This window comes from Oncorhynchus mykiss, chromosome 26, assembly GCF_057628025.1.
Source record: "Oncorhynchus mykiss isolate SJ-2025 chromosome 26, ASM5762802v1, whole genome shotgun sequence".
Taxonomy (NCBI): Eukaryota; Metazoa; Chordata; class Actinopteri; order Salmoniformes; family Salmonidae; genus Oncorhynchus; species Oncorhynchus mykiss.
Genome location: NC_143047.1, coordinates 45,255,375 through 45,277,540, shown reverse-complemented (window position 1 = coordinate 45,277,540; position 22,166 = coordinate 45,255,375). Strand labels below are relative to the sequence as shown.

The following is a 22,166-nucleotide window of genomic DNA, read 5'->3' as shown; positions in this document are numbered from 1 at the left end:
TTAACTGACTTCTGGAGTAGAACTGAGTGCTCCTTGGTGTTCTTTACCTGACTTCTGGAATAGAACTGAGTGCTCCTTAGTGTTCTTTACCTGGGTTCTGGAATAGAACTGAGTGCTCCTTGGTGTTCTTTAACTGACTTCTGGAATAGAACTGAGTGCTCCTTGGTGTTCTTTACCTGGCTTCTGGAATATAACTGAGTGCTCCTTAGTGTTCTTTACCTGGGTTCTGGAATAGAACTGAGTGCTCCTTGGTGTTCTTTAACTGACTTCTGGAGTAGAACTGAGTGCTCCTTGGTGTTCTTTACCTGACTTCTGGAATAGAACTGAGTGCTCCTTAGTGTTCTTTACCTGGGTTCTGGAATAGAACTGAGTGCTCCTTGGTGTTCTTTAACTGACTTCTAGAGTAGAACTGAGTGCTCCTTGGTGTTCTTTACCTGGGTTCTGGAATATAACTGAGTGCTCCTTGGTGTTCTTTACCTGACTTCTGGAATATAACTGAGTGCTCCTTGGTGTTCTTTACCTGGGTTCTGGAATATAACTGAGTGCTCCTTGGTGTTCTTTACCTGACTTCTGGAATATAACTGAGTGCTCCTTGGTGTTCTTTACCTGGGTTCTGGAATAGAACTGAGTGCTCCTTAGTGTTCTTTACCTGTGTTCTGGAGTAGAACTGAGTGCTCCTTGGTGTTCTTTACGTGTGTTCTGGAATATAACTGAGTGCTCCTTAGTGTTCTTTACCTGTGTTCTGGAGTAGAACTGAGTGCTCCTTGGTGTTCTTTACGTGTGTTCTGGAATAGAACTGAGTGCTCCTTAGTGTTCTTTACCTGGGTTCTGGAATAGAACTGAGTGCTCCTTGGTGTTCTTTAACTGACTTCTGGAATATAACTGAGTGCTCCTTAGTGTTCTTTACCTGACTTCTGGAATATAACTGAGTGCTCCTTGGTGTTCTTTACCTGGGTTCTGGAATAGAACTGAGTGCTCCTTGGTGTTCTTTACCTGTGTTCTGGAATAGAACTGAGTGCTCCTTAGTGTTCTTTACCTGGGTTCTGGAATATAACTGAGTGCTCCTTGATGTTCTTTTTGGCAAAGTTGAACAATGTAAAGTTTAAAATAATGATCTCCACAAAAAGGAGACACACTGAGTGTACAAAACATTAAGAACACCTCTCTAATACTGTTCTTCCTTCAGAACAGCCTCGACATGAACACTAGGTGTCCATAGCATCCCACAGGGATACTGGCCCATGTTGACTCTTATGCTTCCCACAGGGATACTGGCCCATGTTGACTCTTATGTTTCCCACAGGGATACTGGCCCATGTTGACTCTTATGTTTCCCACAGGGATACTGGCCCATGTTGACTCTTATGCTTCCCACAGGGATACTGGCCCATGTTGACTCTTATGCTTCCCACAGGGATACTGGCCCATGTTGACTCCAATGTTTCCCACAGGGATACTGGCCCATGTTGACTCTTATGTTTCCCACAGGGATACTGGCCCATGTTGACTCTTATGCTTCCCACAGGGATACTGGCCCATGTTGACTCTTATGCATCCCACAGGGATACTGGCCCATGTTGACTCCAATGTTTCCCACAGGGATACTGGCCCATGTTGACTCCTATGTTTCCCACAGGGATACTGGCCCATGTTGACTCTTATGCATCCCACAGGGATACTGGTCCATGTTGACTCTTATGCTTCCCACAGGGATACTGGCCCATGTTGACTCCAATGTTTCCCACAGGGATACTGGCCCATGTTGACTCCTATGCATCCCACAGGGATACTGGCCCATGTTGACTCTTATGCATCCCACAGGGATACTGGCCCATGTTGACTCTTATGCATCCCACAGGGATACTGGCCCATGTTGACTCTTATGTTTCCCACAGGGATACTGGCCCATGTTGACTCTTATGCTTCCCACAGGGATACTGGCCCATGTTGACTCCAATGTTTCCCACAGGGATACTGGCCCATGTTGACTCCTATGTTTCCCACAGGGATACTGGCCCATGTTGACTCCTATGTTTCCCACAGGGATACTGGCCCATGTTGACTCTTATGCATCCCACAGGGATACTGGCCCATGTTGACTCTTATGCTTCCCACAGGGATACTGGCCCATGTTGACTCTTATGCTTCCCACAGGGATACTGGCCCATGTTGACTCCTATGTTTCCCACAGGGATACTGGTCCATGTTGACTCCTATGTTTCCCACAGGGATACTGGCCCATGTTGACTCTTATGCTTCCCACAGGGATACTGGCCCATGTTGACTCCTATGTTTCCCACAGGGATACTGGCCCATGTTGACTCTTATGCATCCCACAGGGATACTGGCCCATGTTGACTCCTATGTTTCCCACAGGGATCCTGGCCCATGTTGACTCTTATGCATCCCACAGGGATACTGGCCCATGTTGACTCTTATGCTTCCCACAGGGATACTGGTCCATGTTGACTCCTATGTTTCCCACAGGGATACTGGCCCATGTTGACTCTTATGCTTCCCACAGGGATACTGGTCCATGTTGACTCCTATGTTTCCCACAGGGATACTGGCCCATGTTAACTCCTATGTTTCCCACAGGGATACTGGCCCATGTTGACTCTTATACTTCCCACAGGGATACTGGCCCATGTTGACTCCTATGCTTCCCACAGGGATACTGGCCCATGTTGACTCCTATGTTTCCCACAGGGATACTGGCCCATGTTGACTCTTCTGCTTCCCACAGGGATACTGGCCCATGTTGACTCTAATGCTTCCCACAGGGATACTGGCCCATGTTGACTCTTATGTTTCCCACAGGGATACTGGTCCTATGCTTCCCACAGGGATACTGGCCCATGTTGACTCCTATGCTTCCCACAGGGATACTGGCCCATGTTGACTCTTATGCATCCCACAGGGATACTGGCCCATGTTGACTCTTATGCTTCCAACAGGGATACTGGTCCATGTTGACTCCTATGCTTCCCACAGTTGTGTGATGTGGATGGTGGACCATTGTTGATACACACAGGAAACTGTTGAGGATGAAAATCCCAGCAGTGTTGGAGATTATTGTGGAGCGGTTTGAGGAAAACATTGTGTTGAAAGCGTTCCACATGTTGACTCCAATGCTTCCCACAGTTGTGTGAAGTTGTCTGGATGTTCGTTGGACCATTCATGATACACACAGGAAACCTTTGAGCAAGGAAAATCCAACAGCGTGGCAGTCCTTGACAAAGTCAGACCGGTGCCCTTGACACCTACTACCGTACCCCGTTTAAAGGCACTTATATCTAACACTAGAATGAATATCATAGAATTCTTCAGAAGTCTTCATTTATTAAAAAAACAACAGATGACCAACAGTTGACAGTATAGTAGAAAAATACAATATCTACATCAGTTGAATAGACCTAGTTACAACCCATTAATATCTATATCAGTAGAATAGACCTAGTTACAACCCATCAATATCTACATCAGTAGAATAGACCTAGTTACGACCCATTAATATCTATATCAGTAGAATAGACCTAGTTACAACCCATTAATATCTACATCAGTAGAATAGACCTAGTTACAACCCATTAATATCTATATCAGTAGAATAGACCTAGTTACAACACATTAATATCTATATCAGTAGAATAGACCTAGTTTACAACCCATTAATATCTATATCAGTAGAATAGACCTAGTTACAACCCATTAATACATTCATTGAATAATAAGAACCACTCTTTCGCAGGATGTTTGAAATCTTCTACAGATTTATAAAAAATAATAAATTAAATAGGTTACTGAATAGTTACATGTCAAATATGTTTACAGTTTTAGAAAAACAAAAATGCAGTACATTACACTGAACATATTTACTGAACATATTCTATACCAATCTCAGATAGGGTATTAACCTAGTACATTACACTGAACCTCCTCTATACCAATCTCAGATAGGGTATTAACCTAGTACATTACATTGAACCTCCTCTATACCAATCTCAGATAGGGTATTAACCTAGTACATTACATTGAACCTCCTCTATACCAATCTCAGATAGGGTATTAACCTACTACATTACATTGAACCTCCTCTATACCAATCTCAGATAGGGTATTAACCTAGTACATTACATTGAACCTCCTCTATACCAATCTCAGATAGGGTATAGACATGCATGACAAGGTTTGCGTCACTAATGGCAACCTATTTCCTTTATAGTGCACCAACAAGGAGTTGGGGTGTTAGGGGGTGATGGTGGTTGATGACATCATCGTCGTCTTGGCAGTAGTCGATCTGCTCTCAATCTTGGTCACATGACTCTGGACCCAGGCTTCAGAAGGGTCAACACAAAATGTCTTCTCTTTCTCTGTGGTGAAACTGCAACAGATACACAACACATTGTCTCTCAGAACATCCAGTCTGTAATATGAATGCTCCATCTTGTCTTGTACAGTGTAGCCTGGATGTAGCCTGGTTCCAAGTGTGTTTGTGCTATCATACCAACTCCTTGTCACTCCTGGTCCTGTTTGGCATGACAAGGAGTTGACGTAAAGTCACAAACAGATCTGGGACCAGGCTAGCCCAGATGTTTACAGTTTAGAGTAGACTATGCTTACTTACATCAGTGCTTTGCGAGGGCAGCTACTGGAGGTTGTTCTGAGAGAAACTACTTGTTGAAGAGGGATCCTCGCGCTGAATTTCATACAGCATTCAGGTGCTATTTCCAACGCGATGACACCTGTAAACAAACCACAGTTAACATAAAGATCTCCAGGTCTCCAACAGCGTATTACACAGCATTGCTACACACACACACACACACACCTGCAGATGTCGTATGCAGGGAGCAGAGCAGTCCCAGCAGGAGTAGAGCAGTCAGGGTCTTCATGGTTCAGAGATGGTTGAGATGCTGAAGATTGTATTGTCTGAGATGTTCTCTGATGTTGTGGTCTCTGATGCTCCGGTCTCTGATGCTCCGGTCTCTGATGCTCCGGTCTCTGATGCTCCGGTCTCTGATGCTCCGGTCTCTGATGCTCCGGTCTCTGATGCTCCGGTCTCTGATGCTCCGGTCTCTTATGCTCCGGTCTCTTATGCTCCGGTCTCTTATGCTCCGGTCTCTTATGCTCCGGTCTCTTATGCTCCGGTCTCTTATGCTCCGGTCTCTTATGCTCCGGTCTCTTATGCTCCGGTCTCTTATGCTCCGGTCTCTTAAGTTCTGGTCTGGTTCTGTGTCAGAAGTCTAGTTGATGCTCTGGTGGTCTGATCTGACCTGTCTTTTATACAGAGAGCTGGTCCATCAGACCCATTAACAATTGACGGGGGAATCTCCCCTTTATACCCTCATTCACTCTGAATATCTTTCTAAGAACGAACATTCTGCCCTTCAGGTTCCTCTTCCTCAATTCTCTGTAACTCTGTTTCCTCCAGGATGTTCAGCAGCGCTGCTATTTTCTGAAATACTCAGAATACATTTACTGGAGATTTGCATATCAATGGAAGGATATTAAAGTGGACTATATACTATATGATACATTACATCAAGTACAACTGTTCAGATTAAATTAAATTCTCTACATCACCAACTAGTTTGTAAGTAATTCTTGAAATCAACTATGTGTCTTTCAACATTTAATTGCAGATTTTAGGATGTGTGTATTTTGATTAAAAACCTGTAGTATACTGTTAACCTTTACATCATAGTGAAATTAAATCATATAATATTTTATAAATTAATCTCAGATTTAGTGTGGTGTGGTTTGTGTCTTCCCTCAGTTTGGAAGGTTGGTGGTTTGATCCCTGGTCGAGTTTATAACAAAAACATTCTACAGTTGCTATATCCATTATTGGACTAATTAATTAATGATATACACACATTGATTCTTGAAGAATGTAACTTCTAAATGCTTCTTGAGTTTAGTTGAACTGTCATACCCCATCAGAACCCAGAATATAAGCTTATTTTACTATAATTTAAAACATAGGAAATGTAAACACCCACTGTATATCCTGAGAAGGTGGTTAAAACTATAATGTTGACATCGTGGATGGTCAGTCCTTCCATCCGTAGCTCTGTCTATGAATTTGAGAGTGGTTACATTTATCCAAACCCATCCCTAGCTTTTCACAAAAACAAGGACAGGAAATGTTTTGATATACTATGGGCAGTTATGGACCGGACAAGACTCCTGTATCTCTCCCCACACTCACACCAACTTCACTAGACTACTGTAGACTCTGTATCTCTCCCCACACTCACACCAACTTCACTAGACTACAGTAGACTCTGTATCTCTCCCCACACTCACACCAACTTCACTAGACTACTGTACTCTCCCCACACTCAAACCAACTTCACTAGACTACTGTACTCTCCCTACACTCACACCAACTTCACTAGACTACAGTAGACTCTGTATCTCTCCCTACACTCACACCAACTTCACTAGACTACAGTAGACTCTGTATCTCTTCCTACACTAACACCAACTTCACTAGACTCCTGTAGACTCTGTAACTCTCTCCACACTCACACCAACTTCACTAGACTACAGTAGACTCTGTATCTCTCCCCACACTCACACCAACTTCACTAGACTACTGTACTCTCCCCACACTCACACCAACTTCACTAGACTACTGTACTCTCCCCACACTCACACCAACTTCACTAGACTACAGTAGACTCTGTATCTCTCTCCACACTCACACCAACTTCACTAGACTACTGTACTCTCCCCACACTCACACCAACTTCACTAGACTACTGTATCTCTCCCCACACTCACACCAACTTCACTAGACTCCTGTAGACTCTGTATCTCTCCCCACACTCACACCAACTTCACTAGAATACAGTCGACTGTATCTCTCCCTACACTCACACCAACTTCACTAGACTCCTGTAGACTCTGTATCTCTCCCCACACTCACACCAACTTCACTAGACTACAGTAGACTGTATCTCTCCCTAGACTCACACCAACTTCACTAGACTCCTGTAGACTCTGTATCTCTCCCCACACTCACACCAACTTCCCTAAACTACTGTATACTCTATCTCTCTACTCTATCTCTACCCACACTCACACTCACTTCACACTCAGCAGAAACAGCCTTTTACTGTAAAATATAATTTCAAGAAATTCTAGAAAAATGATTCCATTATGTTTTGTATTCAAAATGACAGAAGACTTCCTGTAGGCCTGATATGCAATCATACTGACTGACCCATCTGTTATACAATCATACTGACTGACCCATCTGGCTCTACAAGCATACTGACTGACCCATCTGGCTCTACAATCATACTGACTGACCCATCTGTCTATACAATCATACTGACTGACCCATCTGTTATACAATCATACTGACTGACCCATCTGTTATACAATCATACTGACTGACCCATCTGGCTCTACAATCATACTGACTGACCCATCTGGCTCTACAATCATACTGACTGATCCATCTGGCTCTACAATCATACTGACTGACCCATCTGTCTATACAATCATACTGACTGACCCATCTGTTATACAATCATACTGACTGACCCATCTGTTATACAATCATACTGACTGACCCATCTGGCTCTACAATCATACTGACTGACCCATCTGGCTCTACAATCATACTGACTGATCCATCTGGCTCTACAATCATACTGACTGACCCATCTGTTATACAATCATACTGACTGACCCATCTGGCTCTACAATCATACTGACTGACCCATCTGGCTCTACAATCATACTGACTGACCCATCTGGCTCTACAATCATACTGACTGACCCATCTGTTATACAATCATACTGACTGACCCATCTGACTACAATCATACTGACTGACCCATCTGTTTATATAATTGTACTGACTGACCCATCTGTTATACAATCATACTGATTGACCCATCTGTCTATATAATTGTACTGATTGACCCATCTGTCTATATAATTGTACTGACTGACCCATCTGTTATACAATCATACTGATTGACCCATCTGTTTATATAATTGTACTGACTGACCCATCTGTTATACAATCATACTGATTGACCCATCTGTCTATATAATTGTACTGACTGACCCATGTCTCTCTATCTATATAATTGTACTGACTGACCCATGTCTCTCCATCTATATATTTTATTAGTGTTCAGTAGAAGATACATATTTAGCTGACACACGCACTGAACCAAGTATCCTGTTTCAGTTCAGATCAGAAAGATTCAAGTAAAGAGAGACGTCTCTTTTTAATTAACTCTCACTTCCCCGTTCTGTCACCAGAACTTCGTATGATGCAAATGACTGCAGGTTTTCTAAGTACAAACACTGCAGCACTCTTCTCTCATTGTCATTCTCAAAATGTTTGTAATAACTTGAAGCCAGAGTTCACAGTTCTGCACAGAGTTACTGGTGGAAACAGGGAAACTGACAGTAACTGAACTGGCACGTAAATAACAAACATGTTCATTAAGAAACAGAGTGTTTTATAATGTGGTTTGACCATTTCTTTGTGTGCAACCGTTTCTGAGAGTGTTGTTCCAGTTGTAGTGTTCTGTTGTGTGATGGCATAATAGTTTTATCTTGTACGCTGCCAGTATGAAGTCTTTAAATGATCTGAGGCATCTGACCTGTGAGAAACATAACTATTTCTCTTGTAAAAAATATATTTGCGATAGTAACAACTTGGTTGACTTTCTGATACAATGTAACATGTTTTCTGAATAACTTTAAGGCATGATAATGATAACATTTATCTGTCTCTCTCTCTCTCTCTCTCTCTCTCTCTCTCTGTCTCTCTGTCTCTCTCTCTTTCTGAATTAATTTCATTTCAAAGGGCTTTGTTGGACTTTATTTGACTAATTATGTGACTTCTGAAGGTAATTGGTTGCATCAGCACTGCACCCCCCACAACAACTCGCCCAAGCCTTCCCCATTTCTCCTTCTCCCAAATCCGTTCAGTTGATGTTCTGAAAGAGCTGCAAAATCTGGACCCCTACAAATCAGCCGGGCTAGACAATCTGGACCCTTTCTTTCTAAAATTATCTGCCGAAATTGTTGCCACCCCTATTACTAGCCTGTTCAACCTCTCTTTCGTGTCGTCTGAGATTCCCAAAGATTGGAAAGCAGCTGCGGTCATCCCCCTCTTCAAAGGGGGGGGGACACTCTTGACCCAAACTGCTACAGACCTATATCTATCCTATCATGCCTTTCTATGGTCTTCGAAAGCCAAGTCAACAAACAGATTACCGACCATTTCGAATCTCACCATACTTTCTCTGCTATGCAATCTGGTTTCAGAGCTGGTCATGGGTGCACCTCAGCCACGCTCAAGGTCCTAAACGATATCTTAACCGCCATCGATAAGAAACATTACTGTGCAGCCGTATTCATTGATCTGGCCAAGGCTTTCGACTCTGTCAATCACCACATCCTCATCGGCAGACTCGACAGCCTTGTTTTCTCAAATGATTGCCTCGCCTGGTTCACCAACTACTTCTCTGATAGAGTTCAGTGTGTCAAATCGGAGGGTCTGCTGTCCGGACCTCTGGCAGTCTCTATGGGGGTGCCACAGGGTTCAATTCTTGGACCGACTCTCTTCTCTGTATACATCAATGAGGTCGCTCTTGCTGCTGGTGAGTCTCTGATCCACCTCTACGCAGACGACACCATTCTGTATTCTTCCGGCCCTTCTTTGGACACTGTGTTAACAACCCTCCAGGCAAGCTTCAATGCCATACAACTCTCCTTCCGTGGCCTCCAATTGCTCTTAAATACAAGTAAAACTAAATGCATGCTCTTCAACCAATCTCTACCTGCACCTACCCGCCTGTCCAACATCACTACTCTGGACGGCTCTGACTTAGAATACGTGGACAACTACAAATACTTAGGTGTCTGGTTAGACTGTAAACTCTCCTTCCAGACCCATATCAAACATCTCCAATCCAAGGTTAAATCTAGAATTGGCTTCCTATTTCACAACAAAGCATCCTTCACTCATGCTGCCAAACATTACCCTTGTAAAACTGACCATCCTACCAATCCTCGACTTTGGCGATGTCATTTACAAAATAGCCTCCAATACCCTACTCAACAAATTGGATGCAGTCTATCACAGTGCAATCCGTTTTGTCACCAAAGCCCCATATACTACCCACCATTGCGACCTGTACGCTCTCGTTGGCTGGCCCTCGCTTCATACTCGTCGCCAAACCCACTGGCTCCATGTCATCTACAAGACCCTGCTAGGTGACCCCTTATCTCAGCTCGCTGGTCACCATAGCATCTCCCACCTGTAGCACACGCTCCAGCAGGTATATCTCTCTAGTCACCCCCAAAACCAATTCTTTCTTTGGCCGCCTCTCCTTCCAGTTCTCTGCTGCCAATGACTGGAACGAACTACAAAAATCTCTGAAACTGGAAACACTTATCTCCCTCACTAGCTTTAAGCACCAACTGTCAGAGCAGCTCACAGATTACTGCACCTGTACATAGCCCACCTATAATTTAGCCCAAACAACTACCTCTTTCCCTACTGTATTTAATTTATTTATTTAGCTCCTTTGCACCCAATTATTTTTATTTCTACTTTGCACATTCTTCAATTGCAAATCTACCATTCCAGTGTTTTACTTGCTATATTGTATTTACTTTGCCACCATGGCCTTTTTTTGCCTTTACCTCCCTTATCTCACCTCACTTGCTCACATCGTATATAGACTTGTTTCTACTGTATTATTGACTGTATGTTTGTTTTACTCCATGTGTAACAGGTCGCAGTTGTAAATGAGAACGGTTTTCTTCTATCTCCTCCTCTGACGAAGAGGTGGAACAAGGATCGGACCAAAATGCAGCGTGTAGACTGCGATCCATGTTTTAATGAACAAACGTAAAACACGAATCAATACAAACACTACAAAACAAAAGAACGTAATTAACGAAACGAAAACCGAAACAGCCTATACTTGTGTAAACTAAGAAAGACAGGAACAAGGACATCAAGACACTAAGGACAATCACCCACGACAAACTCAAAGAATATGGCTGCCTAAATATGGTTCCCAATCAGAGACAACGATAAACACCTGCCTCTGATTGAGAACCACTTCAGACAGCCATAGACTTAACTAGAACACCCCACTAGCTACAATCCCCATACATACACGCCACATACAAAACCCATGCCACACCCTGGCCTGACCAAATAAATAAAGATAAACACAAAATACTTCGACCAGGGCGTGACAATGAGAACTTGTTCTCAACTAGCCTACCTGGTTAAATAAAGGCGAAATAAAATAAATAAAAAAATCAGATCTTATTTAGGTGATAAATAGCAACGGGGGTGAATATATATGAACGCACCACTTTCCTGTTTTTATTTTTTGGGAAAATCTTGAAACAAGTTCCTTTTTAAATTTTAGAAGAGTGAATCTCTCACCATCCCTTTAAACTTTGATATGTACTGATGAAGAGTGAATCTCTCACCATCCCTTTAAACTTTGATCTGTACTGATGAAGAGTGAATCTCTCACAATCCCTTTAAACTTTGATCTGTACTGATGAAGAGTGAATCTCTCACCATCCCTTTAAACTTTGATCTGTACTGATGAAGAGTGAATTGGAAAGAGATGGTCTCCAGACTACCATGTTCTGTGTCCCTCAGATCCAGTGCTGAATGAACAGACCATCTCCAACACAGACACCAAGGCAATAAGTGGATCCAATGCAACATGATGGACAGAGAGGAGGTAACATACAGACACACAAGAGTTCTCCCCAAAGAATGTTTGAGCGGCGCCACCTGGTGGACTGGCAGCGGCATTATGTAAAATACAATACTTCAATATTTCTGAGTAGATTGCAGGAAATGTCAGTTACAGGTGTTGAAAACACCTGCTCAGCTGCACCACCTTGATAAATAATCCTGGGGAGAACCCTGACATGTACACATTCTCACACCTGTCCACACACACATACCTGCACTCGCACAGAAACACCCAGATTGTAACAAGCCCAGACTTCCATTCTTTTGATCGTGTCTCTATTCCTTCTTGCCGTCCAGGAAAACCTTTGTTACCTCAACTTGTGACCCTTTCGTGGCAGAAACGATCTGCCTCCAAGTCTACAGCCATACTGGAGCAAGAAGTCAACTTGCAACACACACAACACTCTTGGATTAAACCTAAATCTTTCACAACGTGGGTTCTAGCGTTGCTTGGCCCCAGTCACACACAACGTATCGGATCCAAGCTATGAGATGTGATATTGCCTCCTAGAACTGCCCCCCGAAATCCCTGCCCGCTCCCCACCCCACCCAGCTCAACTCCCCTGTTTTCAAATAAGCTGATGTCAGATGTGATACAGAGACTGACTCCAGGTCAGTTTGGCACTGGTGTTGTGCTGTGAGATGTGTGTTGGTCAGTATGGAGCTGCACTGGCCTGGGGTCAGAGCTATTACAGCACTGAGTGGCATGGAAACTCTTTTCTGCTATGGATAGAACAAATACTATATTAAAGAGAATAAAACATTTTTATTTAAATGTTTATGTTCATGTTTGTTGTTGATGTATTGATTTCTGATTGGTTGATCTGTAGAAATCTAAATACCAAAATATTAAAATATGAACACTTCTCAGATCAGTGTCTAATACATTCCAAAATGTAAATTACAGAAAGTTATAGACCTCAGTTTCAAAGTGTCGTTTTAATAAATAATCTGTGAATCCCAGATTATTTCCAGAACATAAATTGTTCAACATTCATGCAATACAAATGATAAGAGAGTGATGATTAAAATGCAGTCTACAAAAGTCCAACTTCAGCAGGGCTGCGTTCAGCAGGTTGTAATACACTGAACACTGCAGAGAGAAATGCTATGAATAGAGCTGACACAATTCCACAACGTAGTGTCCTACTGAACGCAGCCCAGGTGAGTTCTAATCTAAACCCATCCAAGGCACGTCAACAACACCACCTTTCTCCTCTAAAGCTGATCACGCATATGCCTTGTCAAACATAGGAAAGGAGGAATCTGCCGTGATTGGTCAGCTTTGGCTGCCTGACGGTATATATTAAGGTTGCCATGGTAGCATATGATCTCAGGAGGCCTGTCCCTTTACATAAGGGTGTGTTCCTCTGCCCAGACGTTGGGCCAGTTGTGTGCCCCCCTATGGGACTCCCAGTCACGGCCGGTTGTGATACAGCCTGGAAGATACATTTCTATCTGGTCTGACTGGTCTGAACATCCATTGGCACTTGGTAGTTTCAGCTTCTTTAGATTCTTAGTGTTCTTTACCTGGGATCTGGAGTAGAACTGAGTGCTCCTTGGTGTTCTTTAACTGTGTTCTGGAGTAGAACTGAGTGCTCCTTAGTGTTCTTTAACTGACTTCTGGAGTAGAACTGAGTGCTCCTTGGTGTTCTTTACCTGTGTTCTGGAATAGAACTGAGTGCTCCTTGGTGTTCTTTAACTGTGTTCTGGAATAGAACTGAGTGCTCCTTGGTGTTCTTTACCTGTGTTCTGGAGTAGAACCGAGTGCTCCTTGGTGTTCTTTACCTGTGTTCTGGAATAGAACTGAGTGCTCCTTGGTGTTCTTTACCTGTGTTCTGGAGTAGAACCGAGTGCTCATTGGTGTTCTTTACCTGTGTTCTGGAGTAGAACTGAGTGCTCCTTGGTGTTCTTTACCTGTGTTCTGGAGTAGAACTGAGTGCTCCTTGGTGTTCTTTACCTGTGTTCTGGAATAGAACCGAGTGCTCCTTGGTGTTCTTTACCTGTGTTCTGGAGTAGAACTGAGTGCTCCTTGGTGTTCTTTACCTGGCTTCTGGAATAGAACTGAGTGCTCCTTGGTGTTCTTTACCTGTGTTCTGGAGTAGAACTGAGTGCTCCTTGGTGTTCTTTACCTGTGTTCTGGAATAGAACCGAGTGCTCCTTGGTGTTCTTTACCTGTGTTCTGGAGTAGAACTGAGTGCTCCTTGGTGTTCTTTACCTGGGTTCTGGAATAGAACTGAGTGCTCCTTGGTGTTCTTTACCTGGGTTCTGGAATATAACTGAGTGCTCCTTAGTGTTCTTTACCTGGGTTCTGGAATATAACTGAGTGCTCCTTAGTGTTCTTTACCTGTGTTCTGGAATAGAACTGAGTGCTCCTTGGTGTTCTTTACCTGTGTTCTGGAATAGAACTGAGTGCTCCTTGGTGTTCTTTACCTGTGTTCTGGAATAGAACTGAGTGCTCCTTAGTGTTCTTTACCTGGGTTCTGGAATAGAACTGAGTCCTCCTTAGTGTTCTTTACCTGTGTTCTGGAATAGAACTGAGTGCTCCTTATTGTTCTTTACCTGGGTTCTGGAATATAACTGAGTGCTCCTTAGTGTTCTTTACCTGTGTTCTGGAATATAACTGAGTGCTCCTTAGTGTTCTTTACCTGGCTTCTGGAATATAACTGAGTGCTCCTTAGTGTTCTTTACCTGGGTTCTGGAATATAACTGAGTGCTCCTTGGTGTTCTTTACCTGGGTTCTGGAATATAACTGAGTGCTCCTTAGTGTTCTTTACCTGTGTTCTGGAGTAGAACTGAGTGCTCCTTGGTGTTCTTTACGTGTGTTCTGGAATATAACTGAGTGCTCCTTGGTGTTCTTTAACTGACTTCTGGAATATAACTGAGTGCTCCTTAGTGTTCTTTACCTGTGTTCTGGAGTAGAACTGAGTGCTCCTTAGTGTTCTTTACCTGTGTTCTGGAATAGAACTGAGTGCTCCTTAGTGTTCTTTACCTGGGTTCTGGAATAGAACTGAGTCCTCCTTAGTGTTCTTTACCTGGGTTCTGGAATAGAACTGAGTGCTCCTTAGTGTTCTTTACCTGGCTTCTGGAGTAGAACTGAGTGCTCCTTGGTGTTCTTTACCTGTGTTCTGGAATAGAACTGAGTGCTCCTTAGTGTTCTTTACCTGGCTTCTGGAATATAACTGAGTGCTCCTTAGTGTTCTTTACCTGTGTTCTGGAATAGAACTGAGTGCTCATTAGTGTTCTTTACCTGTGTTCTGGAATAGAACTGAGTGCTCCTTAGTGTTCTTTACCTGGGTTCTGGAATAGAACTGAGTGCTCCTTAGTGTTCTTTACCTGGGTTCTGGAATATAACTGAGTGCTCCTTGATGTTCTTTTTGGCAAAGTTGAACAATGTAAAGTTTAAAATAATGATCTCCACAAAAAGGAGACACACTGAGTGTACAAAACATTAAGAACACCTCTCTAATACTGTTCTTCCTTCAGAACAGCCTCGACATGAACACTAGGTGTCCATAGCATCCCACAGGGATACTGGCCCATGTTGACTCTTATGCTTCCCACAGGGATACTGGCCCATGTTGACTCTTATGTTTCCCACAGGGATACTGGCCCATATTGACTCTTATGCTTCCCACAGGGATACTGGCCCATGTTGACTCTTATGCTTCCCACAGGGATACTGGCCCATGTTGACTCTTATGCATCCCACAGGGATACTGGCCCATGTTGACTCCAATGTTTCCCACAGGGATACTGGCCCATGTTGACTCCTATGTTTCCCACAGGGATACTGGCCCATGTTGACTCTTATGCTTCCCACAGGGATACTGGTCCATGTTGACTCTTATGCTTCCCACAGGGATACTGGCCCATGTTGACTCTTATGCTTCCCACAGGGATACTGGCCCATGTTGACTCTTATGCTTCCCACAGGGATACTGGCCCATGTTGACTCTTATGCTTCCCACAGGGATACTGGCCCATGTTGACTCCAATGTTTCCCACAGGGATACTGGCCCATGTTGACTCCTATGTTTCCCACAGGGATACTGGCCCATGTTGACTCCTATGTTTCCCACAGGGATACTGGCCCATGTTGACTCTTATGCTTCCCACAGGGATACTGGCCCATGTTGACTCCAATGTTTCCCACAGGGATACTGGCCCATGTTGACTCCTATGTTTCCCACAGGGATACTGGCCCATGTTGACTCTTATGCTTCCCACAGGGATACTGGCCCATGTTGACTCTTATGCATCCCACAGGGATACTGGCCCATGTTGACTCTTATGCATCCCACAGGGATACTGGCCCATGTTGACTCCTATGTTTCCCACAGGGATACTGGCCCATGTTGACTCCTATGTTTCCCACAGGGATACTGGTCCATGTTGACTCCTGTGTTTCCCACAGGGATACTGGCCCATGTTGACTCTTATGCATCCCACTGGGATACTGGTCCATGTTGACTCCTATGCATCCCACAGGGATACTGGCCCATGTTGACTCCTATGTTTCCCACAGGGATACTGGCCCATGTTGACTCCTATGTTTCCCACAGGGATACTGGCCCATGTTGACTCCTATGTTTCCCACAGGGATACTGGCCCATGTTGACTCCTATGTTTCCCACAGGGATACTGGTCCATGTTGACTCCTATGTTTCCCACAGGGATACTGGCCCATGTTGACTCTTATGTTTCCCACAGGGATACTGGCCCATGTTGACTCCTATGTTTCCCACAGGGATACTGGTCCATTTTGACTCCTATGTTTCCCACAGGGATACTGGCCCATGTTGACTCTTATGCTTCCCTCAGGGATACTGGCCCATGTTGACTCTTATGCTTCCCACAGGGATACTGGTCCATGTTGACTCCTATGTTTCCCACAGGGATACTGGCCCATGTTGACTCTTATGTTTTCCACAGGGATACTGGCCCATGTTGACTCTTATGCATCCCACTGGGATACTGGTCCATGTTGACTCTTATGCTTCCCACAGGGATACTGGCCCATGTTGACTCTTATGTTTCCCACAGGGATACTGGCCCATGTTGACTCTTATGCATCCCACTGGGATACTGGTCCATGTTGACTCCTATGCTTCCCACAGGGATACTGGCCCATGTTGACTCCTATGTTTCCCACAGGGACACTGGTCCATGTAGACTCTTATGCTTCCCACAGGGATACTGGCCCATGTTGACTCCTATGCTTCCCACAGGGATACTGGTCCATGTTGACTCCTATGTTTCCCACAGGGATACTGGCCCATGTTGACTCTTATGTTTCCCACAGGGATACTGGTCCATGTTGACTCTTATGTTTCCCACAGGGATACTGGCCCATGTTGACTCCTATGCTTCCCACAGGGATACTGGTCCTATGCTTCCCACAGGGATACTGGTCCATGTTGACTCCTATGTTTCCCACAGGGATACTGGCCCATGTTGACTCCTATGCTTCCCACAGGGATACTGGTCCTATGCTTCCCACAGGGATACTGGTCCATTTTGAGTCCTATGTTTCCCACAGGGATACTGGCCCATGTTGACTCTTATGTTTCCCACAGGGATACTGGTCCATGTTGACTCCTATGTTTCCCACAGGGATACTGGCCCATGTTGACTCTTATGCTTCCCACAGGGATACTGGTCCATGTTGACTCTTATGCTTCCCACAGGGATACTGGCCCATGTTGACTAATATGTTTCCCACAGGGATACTGGTCCTATGCTTCCCACAGGGATACTGGCCCATGTTGACTCTTATGCTTCCCACAGGGATACTGGTCCATGTTGACTCTTATGCTTCCCACAGGGATACTGGTCCATGTTGACTCCTATGTTTCCCACAGGGATACTGGCCCATGTTGACTCTTATGTTTCCCACAGGGATACTGGCCCATGTTGACTCTTATGTTTCCCACAGGGATACTGGCCCATGTTGACTCCTATGCTTCCCACAGGGATACTGGTCCTATGCTTCCCACAGGGATACTGGTCCATGTTGACTCCTATGTTTCCCACAGGGATACTGGTCCATGTTGACTCTTATGCTTCCCACAGGGATACTGGCCCATGTTGACTCCTATATTTCCTACAGGGATACTGGTCCTATGCTTCCCACAGGGATACTGGCCCATGTTGACTCTTATGCTTCCCACAGGGATACTGGTCCATGTTGACTCTTATGCTTCCCACAGGGATACTGGCCCATGTTGACTCCTATGTTTCCCACAGGGATACTGGTCCTATGTTTCCCACAGTGATACTGGCCCATGTTGACTCTTATGCTTCCCACAGGGATACTGGTCCATGTTGACTCTTATGCTTCCCACAGGGATACTGGCCCATGTTGACTCCTATGTTTCCCACAGGGATACTGGTCCTATGCTTCCCACAGGGATACTGGTCCATGTTGACTCCTATGTTTCCCACAGTTGTGTGATGTGGATGGTGGACCATTGTTGATACACACAGGAAACTGTTGAGCATGAAAATCCCAGCAGTGTTGGAGATTATTGTGGAGCGGTTTGAGGAAAACATTGTGTTGAAAGCATTCCACATGTTGACTCCAATTTTTCCCACTGTTGTGTGAAGTTGGCTGGATGTTCGTTGGACCATTCATGATACACACAGGAAACCTTTGAGCAAGGAAAATCCAACAGCGTGGCAGTCCTTGACAAAGTCAGACCGGTGCCCTTGACACCTACTACCGTACCCCGTTTAAAGGCACTTATATCTAACACTAGAATGAATATCATAGAATTCTTCAGAAGTCTTCATTTATTAAAAAAACAACAGATGACCAACAGTTGACAGTATAGTAGAAAAATACAATATCTACATCAGTTGAATAGACCTAGTTACAACCCATTAATATCTATATCAGTAGAATAGACCTAGTTACAACCCATTAATATCTATATCAGTAGAATAGACCTAGTTACAACCCATTAATATCTATATCAGTAGAATAGACCTAGTTACAACCCATTAATATCTATATCAGTAGAATAGACATAGTTACAACCCATTAATATCTATATCAGTAGAATAGACCTAGTTACAACCCATTAATATCTATATCAGTAGAATAGACCTAGTTACAACCCATTAATATCTATATCAGTAGAATAGACCTAGTTACAACCCATTAATATCTATATCAGTAGAATAGACCTAGTTACAACCCATTAATATCTATATCAGTAGAATAGACCTAGTTACAACCCATTAATATCTATATCAGTAGAATAGACCTAGTTACAACCCATTAATATCTATATCAGTAGAATAGACCTAGTTACAACCCATTAATATCTATATCAGTAGAATAGACCTAGTTACAACCCATTAATATCTATATCAGTAGAATAGACCTAGTTACAATCCATTAATATCTATATCAGTAGAATAGACCTAGTTACAACCCATCAATATCTACATCAGTAGAATAGACCTAGTTACAACCCATCAATATCTACATCAGTAGAATAGACCTAGTTACAACCCATTAATATCTATATCAGTAGAATAGACCTAGTTACAACCCATTAATATCTATATCAGTAGAATAGACCTAGTTACAACCCATTAATATCTATATCAGTTGAATAGACCTAGTTACAACCCATTAATATCTATATCAGTAGAATAGACCTAGTTACAATCCATTAATATCTATATCAGTAGAATAGACCTAGTTACAACCCATCAATATCTACATCAGTAGAATAGACCTAGTTACAACCCATTAATATCTATATCAGTAGAATAGACCTAGTTACAACCCATTAATATCTATATCAGTAGAATAGACCTAGTTACAACCCATTAATATCTATATCAGTAGAATAGACCTAGTTACAACCCATTAATATCTATATCAGTAGAATAGACCTAGTTACATTCCATTAATATCTATATCAGTAGAATAGACCTAGTTACAACCCATCAATATCTACATCAGTAGAATAGACCTAGTTACAACCCATCAATATCTACATCAGTAGAATAGACCTAGTTACAACCCATTAATATCTATATAAGTAGAATAGACCTAGTTACAACCCATTAATATCTATATAAGTAGAATAGACCTAGTTACAACCCATTAATATCTATATCAGTAGAATAGACCTAGTTACAACCCATTAATATCTATATCAGTAGAATAGACCTAGTTACAACCCATTAATATCTATATCAGTAGAATAGACCTAGTTACAATCCATTAATATCTATATCAGTAGAATAGACCTAGTTACAACCCATCAATATCTACATCAGTAGAATAGACCTAGTTACAACCCATTAATATCTATATAAGTAGAATAGACCTAGTTACAACCCATTAATATCTATATCAGTAGAATAGACCTAGTTACAACCCATTAATATCTATATCAGAAGAATAGACCTAGTTACAACCCATTAATATCTACATCAGTAGAATAGACTTAGTTACGACCCATTAATATCTATATCAGTAGAATAGACCTAGTTACAACCCATTAATATCTATATCAGCAGAATAGACCTAGTTACAACCCATTAATATCTATATCAGTAGAATAGACCTAGTTACAACCCATTAATATCTACATCAGTAGAATAGACCTAGTTACGACCCATTAATATCTATATCAGTAGAATAGACCTAGTTTACAACCCATTAATATCTATATCAGTAGAATAGACCTAGTTACAACCCATTAATACATTAATTGAATAATATGAACCACTCTTTCGCAGGATGTTTGAAATCTTCTACAGATTTATAAAAAATAATATATTAAATAGGTTACTGAATAGTTACATGTCAAATATGTTTACAGTTTTAGAAAAACAAAAATGCAGTACATTACACTGAACATATTTACTGAACCTCCTCTATACCAATCTCAGATAGGGTATTAACCTAGTACATTACACTGAACATATTTACTGAACCTCCTCTATACCAATCTCAGATAGGGTATAGACATGCATGACAAGGTTTGCGTCACTAATGGCAACCTATTCTCTTTATAGTGCACCAACAAGGGGTTGGGGTGTTAGGGGGTGATGGTGGTTGATGACATCATTGTCGTCTGCTCTCAATCTTGGTCACATGACTCTGGACCCAGGCTTCAGAAGGGTCAACACAAAATGTCTTCCCTTTCTTTGTGGTAAAACTGCAACAGATACACAACACATTGTCTCTCAGAACATCCAGTCTGTAATATGAATGCTCCGTCTTGTCTTGTACAGTGTAGCCTGGATGTAGCCTGGTTCCAGGTGTGTTTGTGCTATCATACCAACTCCTTGTCACTCCTGGTCGTGTTTGGCATGACAAGGAGTTGACGTGAAGTCACAAACAGATCTGGGACCAGGCTAGCCCAGATGTTTACAGTTTACAGTAGACTATGCTTACTTACATCAGTGCTTTGCGAGGGCAGCTACTGGAGGTTGTTCTGAGAGAAACTACTTGTTGAAGAGGGATCCTCGCGCTGAATTTCATACAGCAGTCAGGTGCTATTTCCAACGCGATGACACCTGTAAACAAACCACAGTTAACATAAAGATCTCCAGGTCTCCAACAGCGTATTACACAGCATTGCTACACATACACACACACACACACACACACACACACACACACACACACACACACACACACACACACACACACACACACGTCGTATGCAGGGAGCAGAGCAGTCCCAGGAGGAGTAGAGCAGTCAGGGTCTTCATGGTTCAGAGATGGTTGAGATGCTGAAGATTGTATTGTCTGAGATGTTCTCTGATGTTGTGGTCTCTGATGTTGTGGTCTCTGATGTTCTGGTCTCTGATGTTCTGGTCTCTGATGTTCTGGTCTCTGATGTTCTGGTCTCTGATGTTCTGGTCTCTGATGTTCTGGTCTCTGATGTTGTGATCTCTGATGTTCTGGTCTCTGATGTTCTGGTCTCTGATGTTCTGGTCTCTGATGCTCTGGTCTGGTTCTGTGTCAGAAGTCTAGCTGATGCTCTGGTTCTATGTCTGAGGTCTGATCTGAACTGTCTTTCATACAGAGAGCTGGTCCATCAGACCCATTAACAATTGACGGGGGAATCTCCCCTCTATTCCTTCATTCACTCTGAATGTCTTTCTAAGAACCAACATTCTGCCCTTCAGGTTCCTCTTCTTCAATTCTCTGTAACTCTGTTTCCTCCAGGATGTTCAGCAGAGCTGCTATTTTCTGAAATACTCAGAATACATTTACTGGAGATTTGCATGTCAAAGGAAGGATATTAAAGTGGACTATATACTATATGATACATTACATCAAATACAACAACTGTTCAGATTAAATTAAGTTCTCTACATCACCAACTAGTTTGTAAGTAATTCTTGA

General features: G+C 42.9%; 1 protein-coding gene and 1 long non-coding RNA gene across 2 annotated transcripts; both read right to left on the bottom strand.

Annotated features, from left to right (window-relative positions):
• Positions 1-4,021: 4,021 nt before the first annotated feature.
• On the bottom strand, positions 4,022-5,070 carry LOC118964987 (C-C motif chemokine 13-like). The gene is made up of 3 exons (XM_036981619.2): positions 4,832-5,070; positions 4,628-4,745; positions 4,022-4,384 (listed from the first exon to the last, which is right to left on the bottom strand). Exons 1-3 carry the CDS (start codon positions 4,893-4,895, stop codon positions 4,249-4,251), a joined length of 318 nt encoding a protein of 105 aa, XP_036837514.2. The 5' UTR covers positions 4,896-5,070; the 3' UTR covers positions 4,022-4,248.
• Positions 5,071-20,549: 15,479 nt separating this feature from the next.
• Positions 20,550-21,809, bottom strand: LOC118944470 (uncharacterized). The gene is made up of 2 exons (XR_016492380.1): positions 21,211-21,809; positions 20,550-20,967 (listed from the first exon to the last, which is right to left on the bottom strand). It is a non-coding gene; the product is annotated as an uncharacterized LOC118944470 (long non-coding RNA).
• Positions 21,810-22,166: the final 357 nt, after the last annotated feature.

Coding starts and splice junctions, on each gene's coding strand:
- LOC118964987 (XM_036981619.2), bottom strand. CDS start 4,895: ATGAAGACCCTGACTGCTCTACTCCTGCTGGGACTGCTCTGCTCCCTG. Junction 4,746..4,831: donor CCTGCATACGACATCTGCAG/GTGTGTGTGTGT, acceptor GTTTGTTTACAG/GTGTCATCGCGTTGGAAATA. Junction 4,385..4,627: donor TGCCCTCGCAAAGCACTGAT/GTAAGTAAGCAT, acceptor TATCTGTTGCAG/TTTCACCACAGAGAAAGAGA.